The 18,899-nt window shown below is 39.2% G+C and overlaps 2 protein-coding genes across 3 annotated transcripts; one reads left to right on the forward strand and one right to left on the reverse strand.

Moving 5' to 3' along the window:
- The first annotated feature begins 795 nt into the window (after positions 1 to 795).
- Positions 796 to 16,942, forward strand: LOC113664615 (protein tweety homolog 3). 2 transcript variants are annotated; one of them, XM_089185316.1, is made up of 15 exons: positions 796 to 1,078; positions 2,980 to 3,149; positions 3,449 to 3,560; positions 4,482 to 4,684; positions 4,889 to 4,984; positions 5,224 to 5,296; positions 10,091 to 10,169; positions 10,545 to 10,600; positions 10,804 to 10,875; positions 12,265 to 12,390; positions 13,198 to 13,238; positions 13,736 to 13,825; positions 14,674 to 14,724; positions 15,090 to 15,189; positions 15,907 to 16,942. In XM_089185316.1, the coding sequence occupies exons 2-15, from the start codon at positions 3,112 to 3,114 to the stop codon at positions 16,096 to 16,098; spliced, it is 1,329 nt and encodes a 442-aa protein (XP_089041442.1). In that variant the 5' UTR covers positions 796 to 1,078; positions 2,980 to 3,111; the 3' UTR covers positions 16,099 to 16,942. The 2 variants fall into 2 exon arrangements, with proteins under 2 accessions (XP_089041442.1, XP_027036039.2); XM_027180238.2 differs by having other exon boundaries at positions 1,042 to 1,228.
- Positions 16,405 to 18,879, reverse strand: LOC149039324 (uncharacterized). The gene is made up of 3 exons (XM_089185387.1): positions 18,609 to 18,879; positions 17,560 to 17,728; positions 16,405 to 17,331 (listed from the first exon to the last, which is right to left on the reverse strand). The coding sequence occupies exons 1-3, from the start codon at positions 18,654 to 18,656 to the stop codon at positions 17,009 to 17,011; spliced, it is 540 nt and encodes a 179-aa protein (XP_089041513.1). The 5' UTR covers positions 18,657 to 18,879; the 3' UTR covers positions 16,405 to 17,008.
- Positions 18,880 to 18,899: the final 20 nt, after the last annotated feature.

Genomic DNA, 18,899 nt, shown 5'->3' on the forward strand with positions numbered 1-18,899 from the left:
GAACCATGCATTGACTTAATACGTTACGTATAATGATAGTTTGAAATATGGTCTATTTACAACGCCATATATTCCGAAATGGGAACACTTTATACTCCTTGTATGTCCGTTGCGGTTTCTGGGGATTTTTGCCATGACATGGCTAGGAAATGTACAAAGTTCTAAAACGTACGTGTTTCGCTTTTGAGCTTTTTGCCATGAACGGGGTCCCGGCTAGGCGGGTTACTTAACCTTGAGACGTTTACATGACAAATTGTCACCCCGGTTGACAGGGTTACCCTACCTGGCAGACCGGGCAACCCGCCCAGGCGGGTCACCCCAGCCACCTATCATGTAAACGTGATCAAGATAAATTAAGAAATTATATGGACAGGCGGGTTACCCCACTTAGGCGGGCTACCTCACCTACCTGGGGTACCCATGGGGTCCCCAACCTCCATGTAAACAGGCCCTTGGCTGTCCTCTGTAAAAGAATAAAGTGAAATCACCAAAATTTGTGTGGCCTGGTGAAAGGAAACCACGACGGCAAATTAGTTAAGTTCCATTTGGAACTCAACGTCGCTCTCCTAAGTTATGCTGAGGTTAACTTGCGTCGCTGTAAGAGATGGTAAACACATCAAGTCATTCGCGAAATTCCAACAAAAATTATAAATTCATTTTCAAATCAGCGTCTTCCTTGGCGTTGCCGTCCTGACTTCTCAAGGTCCCTATAAACTCGCTGACCCTATAACTGAACTCGTCGACCCAAGACTAATCTACTTGAGACGTTAGCTGATTGACCAAACGGCCTGAGTCGTTATTAGCCAACGAATTTCTGTGGGACGATGGTGAAACTTGCCTAAAGGTAAGCCGGCCGAGAGGTAAGCCTTGTGCTGAACAGTTTCTTAAATTTTTTGTATTTATATTTTTAAGTTGGGGAATCTTTTGTCAGTGAGTGATTTTAAACATATACTATTGGACAGGGCTAACTCAGTTATTTAGAAATACGAGTTTCAATGAAGACTCCACTAGGCCCACGCCTTCACGGGAAGATCACGAGTTTGGACCTGGAGATCAGAAGGTCGAAGAGAGAGACAAGGTACGAAATAGAGTAATGGCGAACTGTAGTGTTGATGATACTTTCCAATTACCATGGATTGCAAAATTTTTCCATTCCTTTGCGCACGTTAATTTTTATTTTCATAATGTTTCATCTGTTTTTGCACCTACTCTTCAAGATTACCAACAGGTAGGACAATATTAGATTTATTTTGATGCGTTTCTCAGGCACAACTTGTGACTTTCTTGGACAAACGTAGGCTCAATTACAGTAGTGCATTAAAAGTCGTTGTTCGGTTCCATTTATGAAGATCTTGATTTTATTTAAAGTGGAAATAAAATCTGAGTGTGGGTTGTATTGTAGAGATTCGATCAAACACAGAGATTCTCGTTACCTGATTTGATGTATGTCATCTGTACCGCCATTGCATTTGATTTAATTAAAGCATTTTGAGAATTACAATGCTTACTTCTGAAAGTTTGCCCTTCATATAAGGGATCTTATCGGGGGGGTACATTTTCTTGTATGATTTCTGCGCCTGCAGAGTATCGCTACAGGTCGGCTTCTACTTATAAATAGGCATAAAACGTGACAGACGAAACCTGTTGATTCTTGACGCCACTTTCAATTATATACGGTTAAGAATATATGAAAGTCATATATTTGAACTGCGGATAAAGACATGAATGAAAGTGATCCTCGCAGTGATGTGCACTACTTAGGCAGTAGTGAAAATAAGGCCTGAAAAAAAAAAAAAAAAAAAAAAATTTCAGGCCTGTACGGGATTTGAACCCATGACCTCTGCGATACCGGTGCAGCGCTCTACCAACTGAGCTAACAAGCCAACTGGGAGCTGGTCATGATGGTGGTTCTAAATAAACCCGTGAAGTGATGAATATACGGTTAAGAATATATGAAAGTCATATATTTGAACTGCGGATAAAGACATGAATGAAAGTGATCCTCGCAGTGATGTGCACTACTTAGGCAGTAGTGAAAATAAGGCCTGAAAAAAAAAAAAATTTCAGGCCTGTACGGGATTTGAACCCATGACCTCTGCGATACTGGTGCAGCGCTCTACCAACTGAGCTAACAAGCCAACTGGGAGCTGGTCATGATGGTGGTTCCAAATAAACCCGGGTTTATTTGGAACCACCATCATGACCAGCTCCCAGTTGGCTTGTTAGCTCAGTTGATAGAGCGCTGCACCGGTATCGCAGAGGTCATGGGTTCAAATCCCGTACAGGCCTGAAATTTTTTTTTTTTTCAGGCCTTATTTTCACTACTGCCTAAGTAGTGCACATCACTGCGAGGATCACTTTCATTCATGTCTTTATCCGCAGTTCAAATATATGACTTTCATATATTCTTAACCGTATATTCATCACTTCACGGGTTTATTTGGAACCACCATCATGACCAGCTCCCAGTTGGCTTGTTAGCTCAGTTGGTAGAGCGCTGCACCGGTATCGCAGAGGTCATGGGTTCAAATCCCGTACAGGCCTGAAATTTTTTTTTTTCAGGCCTTATTTTCACTACTGCCTAAGTAGTGCACATCACTGTGAGGATTACTTTCATTCATGACTTTCAATTATCTTATTACATGTAGACTGTTCAAGTCGGTCAAAGGGGTGACTGAGTGGCGTTTGAAAAGTTGGTTAATGGTTTTTTTTTTCCGAAGGTAGAGACATGTCTGTATGGCTAATTGATGGTGGCACCTCTTTTAAACTGTGTAGTGACGCAAAACAGAAAAGAGGCTGCCTGTGTGCAAGAGAATAGTTACAACTTGACAAATATTGTGCTATCAAAAGATAAATTGTTCTTTGCCATCGAGGTTACCCTAAAACTAAAACCAAAGCTAATTGCAGTACTGTAATAACCATTAAATATGTGTAGGTCTTACTTGTAAAGTTTTGACACCATTTCTATTTCCTTTGCAGGCATTATTACTTTATGCCTTGGGTCTATGCCTTTTTGGTGGTCTTTTATTTCTTATCTTCTGTGGACATTTCTTGGCAAGTTGGTGTTCCTGTGATAAGCACCAAAGACCTCAAGCAAAATGTGTGATAGCTATGCGATGCATTGTTCTGTTTACATCTGTTTTGTGCAGGTTGGTAATTTTTTTTAGTATTAGTTAAGAGTGTATGAAATAAAAACGTCATGTGCTGTTGGTGTACCTGTAAATAATATTGGTTTATGATTTTTCAAATTAATTAGGAAAGAAATACTGGTACATGTAATATTTGATACTCTGCTGGGGTAATTAATCACTAAAATGTCTAGTTTAAAAATATTATCTCAGAGTCAATCATATCAATGGATTAGTTAAAAAGTACTGGAAAATTTAAGAATCAGTTTAAATGGTGTACTGTTATTCTTTTTGTCACCTCAATTTATCATTTATTTCAGTGGTGCAGGAATTGCAGGATTTGTCTTTAATGAAACAATAGATGAAGGAGTAACAGGAGTGCTTGCAGCAGCAGAAAATGTGAATGAAAGTCTTTTAGAAATAGAAACAAAGGTACTAATTACTCAAAGTTACTTGTTTTCTTGCATGAAATTTAGACCTTGCAGTTGAAGTAATCAATATTATTCTTTTGAAATTATACCATCACATCTATAATCAGAAATAACATTTACATAGATGTATCTAGTCTCAGTGGAAGAATTGTTTACTTCAGCTTTTACACCAGAGATGTCTGGTCAATATCTTAATGCCTTGTTATAAATTTCACTAGAACTGCAGATATAAATCAACCAAAGAAATGATCCTGGCAAATGGACTGCAATTTTAGCCATTGCAGAAAAGGAGTTTCTGAGAGGAATTGTAGTTAAATGCCCAACTAGTATTTGGGAGGAACAGGTTCAAAGCCTGAATTTTTCCAGGCTTCTTTTCTGCTTTTGTCAAAATTGCAGTCCACTTGGAAGGATCATTTCTTTGCTTGATGATAAACATATCACTGACAGAATTAACCCTTTAACTCCCATGAGTGACCAAGAAAGAATTTCTCCTTACAATATCAATACAATATCAACCAGATAAGTGATGAGAATAAAGAAAAATATCAATTTGTGGATAATTGGTTGATCCAATACTAAATTCTCTGAACCAACATTATAGGAATTGTATGGCTAACAGTAAGGAGAATTAAAAATTTGATCTGGGAGTTTAAGGGCTAACCCTTAAACACCTGTGGGTGACTAGCATCTAATTTCTCCTTACAATGTGGCCCCTGGATCGCACACAAAGGTCACAAGAAGAAAGGCAATGATCACCAATTGAAGAAGCTCCTGATTGTCCTAAAAATTCTCCTTTTCAGCACCATAAAAAATGTATTAGACAATAGGAAGGAAAACTTGCATACTGATGTCAGGGTGTAAAGAGTTAATGTGTTTTTTTTTTTAACAAACTATAATCTTATGGGACTATGTTATATTCCAGGTTGATTTCGTAAAAGATAAGCTGATAGACATGGACAGCATCCTCCTTGATGCTAAATCAGACTGTGCGGGATTTTCTATTGGTGAAGAGTTGATAGATAAAATTAGAATCTACTTGGAAGGCATTGTGACCAGTTTAGTAAGAATAAAAAGAGTTAATCTTCCTCCCATAAATGGAGATATCCATGACATTGAGTATTACAGGTGAGATAACTATCATTTTCTCTTACTCGAGGTCAACCAAATTGTCATGGCAAGGTAGTGAAACAGTCTATAACATACAGGGTTTTTTGTTTATTATTATTGTTGTGTTTGTACTTTTGAAGATTTCGTAAATGTTTCATAAAGGGTTTCTACAATAAACTATGATCAAGATGATAAAATAAGCTATTTTTTTATGAATTTCAGACGGTGGACTACATTTGGTACAATGTGTTTGACCACTCTTGCTTGTGTGCTCATGATTTATGCAATTTTAAGAAGGAGCAGATGTGGATTTGTACTGTAAGTACTGAACCCTGTAGATCCCCCTCCCCCCCCCCCCCCCCAGGATCCACCAACCCCTGTTAAATGCACATTTGCCTCTCAGCATTGTACACAGTGTGCTGACTATGGCAACATTTCCACCTCAGTTGTAATATATATAATTATCTAGGTCGTGTTTTGCATGTGTCACACTTCAAACCTTGCTAATGGCAGATGTATTCCTTTCATTGCTCTTAAATTGACTTGTATCTTTGCAGAGCCATATTAGTTGGAATCATCTGCCTCCTAATAATTTGGTGTGGTGCAGGAGTTGATTTGGCTTTGGCAGTTGTAAGTCACTTACAGAACTCAATCTATGGGCGGCCGTCACCACCAAAAATACAAGGATGTCAAATAGATCAGCAAATACAAAGATGGTGTAAGGATCAGCTGCAGGATAGCATAGCTAATAAAGGAATGGCATGGCCAAATTATAGACAGTATAGTTTTCCTTCGTGAAACAGAACACCCTAAACATGAATAGTTTAGCCAAATGAGAAACGGTCTAGTAGCCCATGTTGAGTTGGAACATGAGATTGTGAAATGGACTAGCTCAATTACGAATAGCTTAGCACTCATTTGCGATACAGTACTCAAACGGTGTAGCGTTGAGTTAAACGGCTCAGGGTATCGTCGAGTAGCACAGCGTACGCACAAACGGTGTAGCGTTGCGTCAAATGGCTCAGCTTAATGTAGAATGGTACAGCGTACACACATATGGTGTAGCGCTGCGGGAAATGGCTCAGCGTAATGTCGAATGGTACAGCGTACATAAAAACAGTGTAGCGTTGTGTGAAATGGCTCAGCGTAATGTCGAGTGGTACAGCGTACATGCAAACAGTGTAGCGTTGCGTGAAATGGTTTAGCGTAATGTCGAATGGTACAGCGTACATACAAACAGAGTAGCGTTGCGTGAAGTGGCTTAGCGTAATGTCGAATGGTACAGCGTACACACAAATGGTGTAGCGTTGCGTGAAATGGCTCAGCGTAATGTAGAATGGTACAGCGTAGACACAAATAGTGTAGCGTTCGGTCGAATAGCTTTGCAAAACATCAGACGCTCTATCTGAACATTAAATTACTTAGTATTACTTGAAATATTTCGATGTTGTGGCGAATCGTCGTGGCGTGACGTGAAGGCTATGCCATTCCTTTATTAGCTATGCTATCCTGCAGCTGATCCTTAAGCCATCTTTGTATTTGCTGATCTATACGACATCCTTGTATTTTTGGTGGTGACGGCCGCCAAGGCATCTCGCCGAAACCACCAAAAATACAAACCGCAAATGGAACAGCGATCTGCTGGGGGTATGACGTCATCGAATGTGAAGACTGACACGAAATCATTACATGGCGTAGTATAGTCTTCACTTCGCTTTGCCGTAAAGCAGAGCCAATTTGGTACGTTTCTCCTCTTTTTTCACTACTGATATTGCACTTATTCGTTGTCGTTCATGAAAGCGTCAATTAAAATAGCAACGAGACTGAATTCTACCACGATTTGCCGGCCTCCCGGTTTACCACAGTTTGCACGCGTTGGTGGGCCTGAACATGTTTATAGTATTAAGTGGTGTTATGACGTGCATTAAATGTCAATTGTCGAGCTCTCTTTTCTTTCTCCGACTCACGCTTACTTTTCAATGAGAGTCCAACTTCAACGGCTCTTTGAACATTGGAGGAGTACGTGAGAAGTTAAATATTGTGTGTGCCCTGGACGCCATGGTAAGAAAACTGCAGTCCTTGATCTGTTTTGACATTTTTCGATCAAAGTGATATCGGAATGCTTTAATTGATGTGCCGGACGATAAGAGTAAGCTAAGAGAAGACATATTTATTATTTTAAAGAGGTGTACATTATATTGCTTTGTTTATTAATTTTTTCCTGGGTGCAGTGATAGTAAAAGTAAGTTCCATTTTTATTTTGTCGATCAAACGTAGATTACATGTCTGGACCGGAAACAGTTAAAGGGTTTTTTCGCGTTCCAAAATAGTTTTTGCCAGAGTAATATTTTTTCTGAGTTGGTTTTGCGCGCATACATACTTATCTTCCCTGTGCTCTTTCCCATTCCGTAGTCATCACGTATTAAGGAAGGCTAGTGCGGACACCGTAATGCACGTAATTGTACGTAATTGTCCAACTCTAGGTCGAGTTTTACCGTTCGATCTGTTACAGTCGCAACTTGCTGAATAAAAACTATTGCATAACTCAGACAATTGACAGGACGTCTTGCTGTTTCGTCGTTTGTTTCGGTAGACGTATTTATTTACATTTTTATTTATTTTTACATTTCTGTACCTCAACTATTAATTTTTGTGATTATTATTACTATTATTATTATTATTATTATTATTATTATTATTATTTTTATTATTATTATTGCTACAGACTGAGTTCAGTACACACCAAATATATCGACTAGAGTTGCGTGACCATGGCGTCCAGGGCACACACAAAATCCAACTTCTCACGTACTCCTGCAATGTTCAAAGAACCGTTGAAGTTAAACTCCCTTTGAAAAGAAAGCGCAAGTCAGAAAAGAAAAGAAATGAGAGCTCGGCAATAGACATTTAATGCACATTTTAATAATAGTTGAGTTTAATAGTTAAATTAATAGTTGAGGTACAGAAATGTAAAGTTGGACAATTACGTACAACTACGTGCATTACGGTGCATTACTTTTACTATCACTGCACCCAGGAAAAAATTAATAAACAAAGCAATATAATGTACACCTTTTTAAAATAATAAATATGTCTTCTCTTAGCTTACTCTTATCGTCCGGCACATCAATTAAAGCATTCCGATATCACTTTGATCGAAAAATGTCAAAACAGATCAAGGACAGCAGTTTTCTTACCATGGCGTCCAGGGCACACACAATATTTAACTTCTCACGTACTCCTCCAATGTTCAAAGAGCCGTTGAAGTTGGACTCTCATTGAAAAGTAAGCGTGAGTCGGAGAAAGAAAAGAGAGCTCGACAATTGACATTTAATGCACGTCATAACACCACTTAATACTATAAACATGTTCAGGCCCACCAACGCGTGCAAACTGTGGTAAACCGGGAGGCCGGCAAATCGTGGTAGAATTCAGTCTCGTTGCTATTTTAATTGACGCTTTCATGAACGACAACGAATAAGTGCAATATCAGTAGTGAAAAAAGAGGAGAAACGTACCAAATTGGCTCTGCTTTACGGCAAAGCGAAGTGAAGACTATACTACGCCATGTAATGATTTCGTGTCAGTCTTCACATTCGATGACGTCATACCCCCAGCAGATCGCTGTTCCATTTGCGGTTTGTATTTTTGGTGGTTTCGGCGAGATGCCTTGGCGGCCGTCACCACCAAAAATACAAGGATGTCGTATAGATCAGCAAATACAAAGATGGCTTAAGGATCAGCTGCAGGATAGCATAGCTAATAAAGGAATGGCATAGCCTTCACGTCACGCCACGACGATTCGCCACAACATCGAAATATTTCAAGTAATACTAAGTAATTTAATGTTCAGATAGAGCGTCTGATGTTTTGCAAAGCTATTCGACCGAACGCTACACTATTTGTGTCTACGCTGTACCATTCTACATTACGCTGAGCCATTTCACGCAACGCTACACCATTTGTGTGTACGCTGTACCATTCGACATTACGCTAAGCCACTTCACGCAACGCTACTCTGTTTGTATGTACGCTGTACCATTCGACATTACGCTAAACCATTTCACGCAACGCTACACTGTTTGCATGTACGCTGTACCACTCGACATTACGCTGAGCCATTTCACACAACGCTACACTGTTTTTATGTACGCTGTACCATTCGACATTACGCTGAGCCATTTCCCGCAGCGCTACACCATATGTGTGTACGCTGTACCATTCTACATTAAGCTGAACCATTTGACGCAACGCTACACCGTTTGTGCGTACGCTGTGCTACTCGACGATACCCTGAGCCGTTTAACTCAACGCTACACCGTTTGAGTACTGTATCGCAAATGAGTGCTAAGCTATTCGTAATTGAGCTAGTCCATTTCACAATCTCATGTTCCAACTCAACATGGGCTACTAGACCGTTTCTCATTTGGCTAAACTATTCATGTTTAGGGTGTTCTGTTTCACGAAGGAAAACTAGACTGTCTATAATTTGGCCATGCCATTCCTTTATTAGCTATGCTATCCTGCAGCTGATCCTTACACCATCTTTGTATTTGCTGATCTATTTGACATCCTTGTATTTTTGGTGGTGACGGCCGCCCATATCAATCACTTTTACAACAAACACACAGTTGACACTGGTTTGATCTTGAAATTGTTGTTTACTGCTTTAGTCTCTTGACTACAAGATCTTACACAAGCATAGTAGTTATGATGATTACTTGCAGAACAATGCTAATGGCACTCATATTTGACCTAACATGAAAAACTTAAGTTACATGTCCTTCATTTGTTCATAACTGTATTTTACATAACCATACACGAATAAATAACTTTAATCATAACTTACAATTTCCTCACATGTTATTGGTGCATTAGCTGCTTTATTTTTCATAAATCGTTCTGTACAGCTGTAATCGGACAGTGTAATCAAACAGATTGATCAGTGTAATCAGACAATTGGCTGTAATCAGACACCTGTAATCACACAGCTGAAGAATCTAATCATACTAAGTCCACTTAACCAACTCCACCAATCACAGAATTAATCACAATAACCATAGCAACAACCACTTATCCTAGAAAAACTGAGGAATTTCCAAAATGGAGAAATTTTGTTACTTTAGGCATCGTCACTACCAGAGATGTTTGTCCTAAATGCATTTGTTGTTTTCAGAAATTGTAATGGTTATGATTAATTGGTAACAGGACTTTTTGTCTTCCAATTGTGTCTGTAATCATACTCATAATTGACAAATTGGACCCCCGCTTTGTGGTCATCCAATTTTGTTGATCACTTGAATGTATCATTTCAGACCGAATTGGACTCCACTCAGTCCTATTACCATTATTAATTACCAGGTCAGAGGTGTACACAGCAAGATACTTTAGTTTGCAATTTTCTGACGAGCCGTTTTTGTACAGGGTATGTCTGATCTGTGTGTGAATCCTAAAGGAACAGTTAATTACTACGTCAATAGTCAACCTGTGTTGAAGAATACTGGTAAGATATTTAGTATTTTCTTTTTATTCTAATTGCTTTGAGTTTAAGTTTGTTCTTGGTCAATTGACCCTTTCCACCCAGACGTGATATGATTCAGGGATGATACTGTAAGGAGAAATTAGACTCCAATCACACCTAGGAGTTAAAGGGTTCACACTGGACAAATGGCAAGACAGTTATATTGAAGAGAGGTTGTACTTCTATTGTGAGAGAATCTGACTATAGTGTGAAAAAGGAGTGTACTTGGAATGATCTGACCACAGAACAAAATAAACTACTGTAAACCCATCCTCAGTCGAATCTTTTATTCTTTGCATTAGGTTCTCTATGATGTGAAATTTTTTTTGCATTGAGTTGTCTTATTTCTTTACACAGGAGTCGTGAAATACTATATGGACTGCCCACTGGATGAACATAATCCAAATCAAAAGGTCAGAAAACTTTTAAAGCTACTGACTTTTTAAAAGTACATGATGTTCAATGCTCTATTTCAATATCAATTGTTGAACTCTAAAATGCATTGTTAAAGCCTGACAAAATCGTTGCTGGAAGTAGAATTATTGCTGGCTTACTTTGTGTTAATAGTTAAGGTTTTATTTGAATGAATAGAATTTTTCTTTTTCTTTGTACTTAGTATGCAGATAAGGCCATGGAACATTTGGAGGAAGCTTTAAGAACATTTCTTATTCTTATGGAGCGAGCACATGTATGTATGAGATACATTTGATATCTTCCAATACTGAACAAAATTTGGTAATTGTGAAGAAGAGCTCCCCAAAAAACCTGTCGGCCGTCTGTCGGCCGACTGTCTGCCGACAGTCGACCGACAGTCGGCCGACAGTCTACCGACAGGTTAAGAAAAAAGAAAAAATTGTGTTAAAAACGAACAGTTAACGTGACATAACAATCCGTAATGGTGATGTATGACTCGACAGACTTCACCTACTTACCGATCGACGGCAAAGTTGGTAGTATGTAAAGAAACGTTTCTTCCAAAATGTTATCAGATGCGTATAGGATATATCACTTGCGTAATTTACAACACACCAGACAATCTAAGAATCGCATGGGAAGATAATTTAATCGAAAACTCGGCCAAAAACTCTGAAAACCATAAGCTACGTATCAATACAAACGCTTTCGTTCAAATCGCCCAACAATGCAACGCGGCCTCTTATGGTATGTTTAAGTATGTATGTATGTAATGTATTTGTTGCTAGCATCGTAATCTATCTTGCAGGTTTGGGATGAATTGCTATTTCCAATTTCAAGTTTAATAAACGATACAACTGTGAATCTTTTTACTCGTTATGATAATTGATTTAGGCGCGCGCCGCTAAAATCACGATTCTACGAGTGAAGTATCTTGTATATTTCACCACTCACAAAACGGCTCCTTTAGGAGCCACCAAATTTTGAAAGTCAATTGTCAACATATTACACATGTTGGATGTTGTATCAAGCGAAAACCGAGAGAAAATATTAAGGTTTGTGTTAACGTTTCACGGACAAGCTTCCGACAAGCTACCGACAGGTTACCGACACATTACCAACAGTCGGCCGACTGTCGGCCGACAGGTAGCCTATATTTCAGGCAAAACCTGTCGGCCGTCTGTCGGCCGACAGTCGACCGACTGTCGGCCGACAGACGGCCAACTGTCGGCCGACTGTCGGCCGACTGTCGGCCGACTGTCGGCCGTCTGTCGGCCGACAGGTTTTTTGGGGAGCTCTTCTTCACAATTACCCAAAATTTTGTAGATGGGAGGCTAAGGGCTCTCACCTGATTAGGCCACTAACATCTCCCATGGGGGTAATGGGTGGTATGTGTGGTGCTTGTGTTCCACAAAGCATATTACCTCCTTTATCCAACATTTTAACCCAACGATCTGTCCAAAAAGTGTAGTACACAAGATCTTACTTCATTTAGCAAACTGTAGAGGCCTGACATGATACTGGTCTTCAAATGCCACCCCATTCTTCCCCCCCCCCCCCCCCCCACTGACAAAAGTTAGAACTGGGATGTCTTACCATCCAATGTATTGAAATTGAAGCTTAACAATTCCTCAATTGTTATGTGGAAAATCTTTATGTTCAGGAATTGAAGGATCATTTGCCTCCTGAGTGTGAAGATAATCTTTCAAAAGGTGACTGGGACTTGCACCAGTCACAAGAAAGTGTGTCCATTATAGCCAAGAATCTTGACTGTGGATATGCACATGAGGTATGAAACTGCTCAAATGCATGTAGAGAAACCAAAATCTGAGTGATCAAAATGGCAAATCATGACAAAAGAAAATATCACTTGAAGATGATGCAAACTCAAGATAAAAATGAGGAAACTGAGTAAAGTGGTGGAAAACATGTGACCAAGTTGCTATTAATGTTTGTTTTGCATCTGTCTGGTTGGGAGGGTCACACAATTTTTAGACCAAGTACAAAGTAAAGTGAAGGGAAAGAAATGGAATTCCAGATTGATCCTGATTTACTCAGAGTTCCTCATTTGATGATGAGATCTTGTTTTATAAATGTTTTGCTACCCCTATTCTTCTACATCAGTTGGGAGAAAATTGGTCAAGATGTGTTGAGAAACTTTGTTTTTTGATCAAAAGATAAAAATAAAAGGGGAGTTAAATGGTCTTTATCAACTTGCCATTGGTGAGAGACTAGTTCAGCTGTTAATGAGCTTTTACAAGCTGAATTGTTCACTTTCTTGATCAGAGGATGAACATTTGTTTGGATATTAATAATCCTAAATCAAACAGCTCTGGAGTTAGAGCCAGACTCAATTGTTATTGCTTTTCCTAAACAAAGTTTCCACCACGGCAAAGAGATGGATAATATATACCCTCATTTAGTTTTTCTTGGGAAAAAAATGTAAAAAAATCAACCATCGTGGATTAACAAGGAAATTTACTTCCTACAAACACATTTAGATATTTTATCTTCTGTTTGAGTGTTACAGTCTGCAATAAGAGAGACAGTTATGTATTGCTCTGTAATGTGTAAATTATATTTTTTTTAATTGTAGCAATTCAAGTGTGCCCAGTACTCTGTGTGTTATTACATAGCGTAAGTATAACAAATCAGTTAGTGTGTGTCAATGAGATCTTATTTGTCAACAGTGAGGTGTTTTCTTGAGCCACTGGCTGACCCCTTCAGGGCTTATCCCAGTTTTTAAGTCATTCGTGAGTTGGAGTACTGCAACCACATTCCCATTGAATGGGATGCCAAGATATGACAGCTCACCACCAGACATTTTATCAGAGGTTGCTGGTGAATCAACACTTTTTGATCAAAAGGCCAGTGCACTAATCATAATGCTGAGCATTGTGCCTGCCAATCACAGTTGTAATAATCAACCCTTATTGTCTGGTTGTCAGGGAAACACTTTTGGTAAGCTTAAGTCTCTGGACATCCAAAACAAATTGGAGAGAGACTCGGCTCAGGGGATAAAAAAAGTGGACTTTTCTTAGGCATTGGGTTGGTGTTGGAGAGATTAACTTATGAATAAACGTATAAAAGTAAACAAAATGTACTGCTTCATGATATTTATGGTTCCATTGCAGGGAGGGTGTTGCTGAACTGTTGCTTATAACTCTTCTTATTGGGTTTTTCCTCATCATTAACCTCACTCTGGTGCTGCCCATATTACTTAGGTAACTACTGCATCTTCAGGTAATTTAGTGTTAACAACTGGGTTGAAAACGTAAATTAGCCACCGTAAAGAGTAAAAAAGCTGACGTTTCGAGCGTTAGCCCTTCGTCAGAGCGATGGAGTACTGCAGCCACATTCTCAGCTTTTTTACTCTTTGCGGTGGCTAATTTACGTTTTCAACCCAGTTGTTAACACTAAATTACCTGCTATACTCTCCCACTGACGCAGCACCACAGTTTCTTTAGAAACTTACCCCTTTATTCATACTGCATCTTCACATGAGAATACACCACATTGGATATGAGTGGTCGTAGGTAGAGGTTGAAGACTGGGTCTAGAACACAAGATCGAGGCTCTCTCTAGGCAGAGTCATGTAGAGAAGTGATTTGTGAAACAAGGAACTTAAAAACTGTTTTTGCTGTGTTCTAAATTTTACCCAAAATGCTTACCTGAGTAAGCTTCTACTCAATGTAATTGACTAAGGATTTTTCTTTTTTTATGACCCATGTTCAAACGTCAAACATGGGCCATTAATTCTTGGGCTTTTACGCAAGATATTCCCTCTCTCTGGAAATGAGACTTAACAGCTTTCAAGTTTCCTCTTGGCACATGAACGAAGAAAATGAAGTGTGAAAACTGTTTTTTTTCCTGAATTTTTCTTCGTGTTTAAGTTTGCGACCGAAAGAATCTGCTAAAGATGTGGGAAGTTACCATCCAAGTCTTAGGTTGATATAGATTTGGCTTTCCTTCCAGTGATACTTTTTGCTGGCCAATGCGTACATGTATATGTATTTGTCCTTATTTGTATTAATTGCTATGACAACCCTATACTCATTGCTTCTTTCACCAGAACTCCGTCATCCAAGGGTCGAAAGCACCGTAGCATTTTACACGTGTGTGGGTGAGTGACTTGAACATTAATTTAAATAAACTGTTTTGCTATACTTTCACTATGACTAAGGGTCAACGCTCGGAACGTCAGATTAAAAACTCTTCACGGTGGACAATTTACATTATCGACTCAGTTAATGAAACAAAACTATCTTGTTATACTCCCCCACCGACGCAGCACCACAGTTTTTTTAGAAGCTTACCCCTTTTTCTTTTCCACAGCCATCCGATAACAACATGTCTCCAGTCTTATCTCCCATGCCCAAATACGTTTTAAACATTCCTCTGTCCTTTGAGAACGAAACTGGTGTATTTAAGGTGGTTGAGTGAATACTCACTTGTGTCGTGTTTCTCCTCTTATCTAATCTTGCTCAGCTCTGACTCCCCTATTGGAACTCCTTACCAGTCTATTTCGGAAGAAGATCCCAGAACGGAGTCTGTACCCCTCATTCCCAACGATCTGCAGACACCAACGGTAATGAATATGTAGACTGATTGATATTGATTTAATGAGAAATTGACCGACGGAGTTGGTGAATGGTGGACTGGTTGATTGTCTTACTGACTAACCGTCCAAGTGACGGACCACTGACTGACCCTCTCTGACAGAGTGACTGACTGACTGTCTGACAGAACGACTCACTGACTGACAGAGCCACTGACTGACTTACCAACTGACTGACTGACTGAGCCACTGACTGACTTACCAACTGACTGACAGAGCCACCGACTGACTTACCAACTGACTGACTGACAAAGCCACTGACTGACTTACCAAATGACTGACTGACAGAACCACTGAGTGACTTACCAACTGATTGACGGAGCAACTTAGCATCTTACTGAGTGACTAACTACTGATGATTGACCTCTGACTGGCTGACAACTAAGCGGTACAAAGTCTGGTATAATGGTAGTCATTTTAGTTTGTGGCTGCACGGGCTCTCCGTTTTATCCTCTGCTTAATCTAAACTTTATGATGAACTGCGAACGCTAATCTGACGATCAATGTTTCATAACTTACATTAAGTGATTTATAAAATTATATTTTCCTTGTACACAAGTTAAATGTCATAACAGAGAGAAATATCGATGAATTATCCTTGATTCAGAGAGGTACCAACTTAAAATTTAGCTCAACGAATGTCTGCTTATGTGATAGTGAATTCTGTTTTTTTTCCCTCTCATTCAGTACAACGCCATGCACCGGTCCTCAATGGAGTTTCATTCCTTCGAGGATTCGTGGAAACCCGGGCGTTTCAGTTCAGTAGGAGCTAATCCGTTGTTAACTGCTGCTTCTCCGCCATCATCATCAGATGTATCCTCCAACACTGACCTTCCAAACATAAGAGGACGAGGCGAGATCAACAGTATGGCGTTCTGAAATAAGACAGTGACGTCATCCTCTTCGCCTGACTTTTCTGAGAAGCTTTAAGATGTATCACTTTGCGGGAAAACTTTTGCAATACACGTTTGCAGCGAAAAATTTTAAAACTTGTTAATACGAAAGCCGAAAAGGGCTACTTAATCATTCATGCCTACTTTTTAAGGCTATTTAGAGTCTTTTGAACATGTAGATAGATAGATCTATCGGCTAACGCATAGAGCGTTTTTATCAAAAAGATCTTGATTGTTTTATAGTGAAAGTTAGCGGAGGCATCTATATTTTTGAATCTAAATTATTTAATTATTTATGACAATCAGGTGTGAATACCTGTACGATAATTTTTATACGATTTAATGACAGATCGATTGCATGAAATATTTAGAGATACATGTGACATTCTGTTTTTCTTGATCGTAGTAAAAACTTTTATTGAATGTTGAGAATATAACTTGATATGGAGTACCACTTTTTTGGACGCAAATATTTTTATTTTATGGTAATGGAACGTCACCTGAGGTTGCGTGCAAACTGCAGTATGACATTTGTAATATTTGTGCAAAAGGTAGAAACTTTTTAGAATAGAGATGGCTGCTATAAAGGACCACTTGGTATAGAAGAGTGTCGAGGATTTCTTCGGAAGAGATGACGAATGTATGCGGGTATGTTTCCGCTTCATTTGTCGTTGAAACAAAAATTTTACCTCTTCAACTGATATTACTCGCAGTATAATGTGATTAAACTATTCTTGAGAAAGCTATGGGAGTAATTGTAGAACGGACTTAAACTTGTCCGTAAGACTAGTAAGTCATCTCCATTAAAATAAAGTTATGCGTTGTCTTAATTGGGACGTTAGTGCTTTTCTTTAGCTCTGTGCACTCCTCAGTTTATATCAACACCGTAATATGTTTTAAGGCTGCCGGCTGAATGAAATACGCGGCTTTCCTATCCAGTTTTCATTATGCAGAGCAGAATTTTCGCCGTCGTTCTCGAAAGCAGAATTTGCTTTTCCTATCTCGTGTTTTCTGGAGCCCCTGTGACGTTCCTGGGGAGAGGAACCGTTAACCAGCATTTTCTCGCCCTCAGGCTCTTGCTTTTGTGTCACCACAGGTGCTTGACGGATGGTAACCGCTGGTTCAATGTCACTGCAGTCACTGTCTTCTTGTGGCTTTTCCTCTTTGTCATAAGTAGTCTTAGGGATACGACAGTCACAGAGGCAGCAACAAAATATGACTAAAATCAAACGCATAAGATTAGTTAAAAACCAGTGAGACGAGGACGAGCCCTATCCCCAGTCTCCATGGGTAGGTTTCTAATGAAACTCTGGCGCTGCGTCAGTGAGGGTTATTACAGGATAATTTGGTTGTATGAACTCATTTGTTGAGGTAAATTGGCCTCGGTGTCTTCCCAACAGAAGCCGGTTTACAGTTTAGGATGACACTGTTATCAGTAGACACTCACCAAGCACTACGGTGGACAGGAAGGCTAATCCCGCCACCTGCCACATTCTTATTCCCCACAGGTTCCTCTCGGTCACGGGCAGAGGAGTCGAGGTCGTGATCTCGGGTTCCAACGTCTTCACCTTGGCTGATGGAAGAAACACGTCGTTTTGTGCAAAGCATGTTTGAGCCTGAAAACAAATAAAATATTTTACTGTGGGTCAAAAGACAAGATACAGTGTTAAAATAATAGATTAGTGCGTTCCAGGATCCTGGTAAAAAAAAGAAAAAAAGGCGAGTTAGAAAGCCAGCGATAGACGTGTAGAGGTTGCCTGCAGAAACAGCCGCAACACAGGCCACGATAACATTCTTAGGAAAATGAAACTAGACAATGAGAAATTTTGCTTGACTTAAAACAACTGCCGAAACAAATCGCAACTACCTCATTCTGTCTTTGGATTCGAATTTTAGTGATCTAGTTAAATCCACGCGCAGTAAATTATATTATTGCGCTATGATATACAAACTTGATGTATTTTGCACACACCTCATATCTGTTGAAGGAATAATGTAAAAATTTGTTGGCCTAGGTTTTGTAGAGATTCTTTTTCACGAAGATTTAGCACTTAAAAGAGGGTTTGTAGTAAATATGGCCCCAATCAAAAAAGTTTGATTCATGACACAAATAACGCAGGGGTAAAAAAAAACCCTCCTGCAATGATGGAAAAAGAAAATAGCTTCTTCCTTCATTATCAAAAACCACAAAAGATAGATTTCGTCTTTCGTTTCACCGATCAAATTAATAATTCATTTCAGCTCAAATTTAAACTATTACCTTCAACTAATCATACCAAGTTTCTTCTTTTAGATAAAAAAAAAAATTGCACAAAACTGACTTAATTGCACCTAAGGACAGAACAAAAACACTCATAGCTTTGGACGAAAGATTATGTTTGAATCAAACAAAATTATACTTTGATGTCGCCCGATTAGCTCCTTTTTTCGCAAGACTATCGCGAAAATTTGATAGTTTTTGGTTTAGTAAACGTCTTAATTCATAACTTCGAATACCTGGAAATCTAGGAGAAACAAGTAAAGGAGAAGAAACTTTAAAACCATGCTTCAGTGTTAGTGACTGTCCATGTCATTGGAATTGGCTCCTGTCCACGAAGTTTCTAATTAAATACCTTCTATGATCCAAACAGAATATCTGTAACGCACAGTGACAAAGTCGATCAATCTATTTTAAAGAATGTATCATCGTTTTTTGGCGAGAAACCAGAAACTCTGTAACATATTCTGCAATGTTTACAAAAGGCAGCACTTAATTGCGAGCCTGTTTGGTTAGTGATTGACAAGAGA

The sequence above is a fragment of the Pocillopora damicornis genome, chromosome 10, assembly GCF_964200805.1.
Source record: "Pocillopora damicornis chromosome 10, jaPocDami1.2, whole genome shotgun sequence".
NCBI lineage: Eukaryota > Metazoa > Cnidaria > Anthozoa > Scleractinia > Pocilloporidae > Pocillopora > Pocillopora damicornis.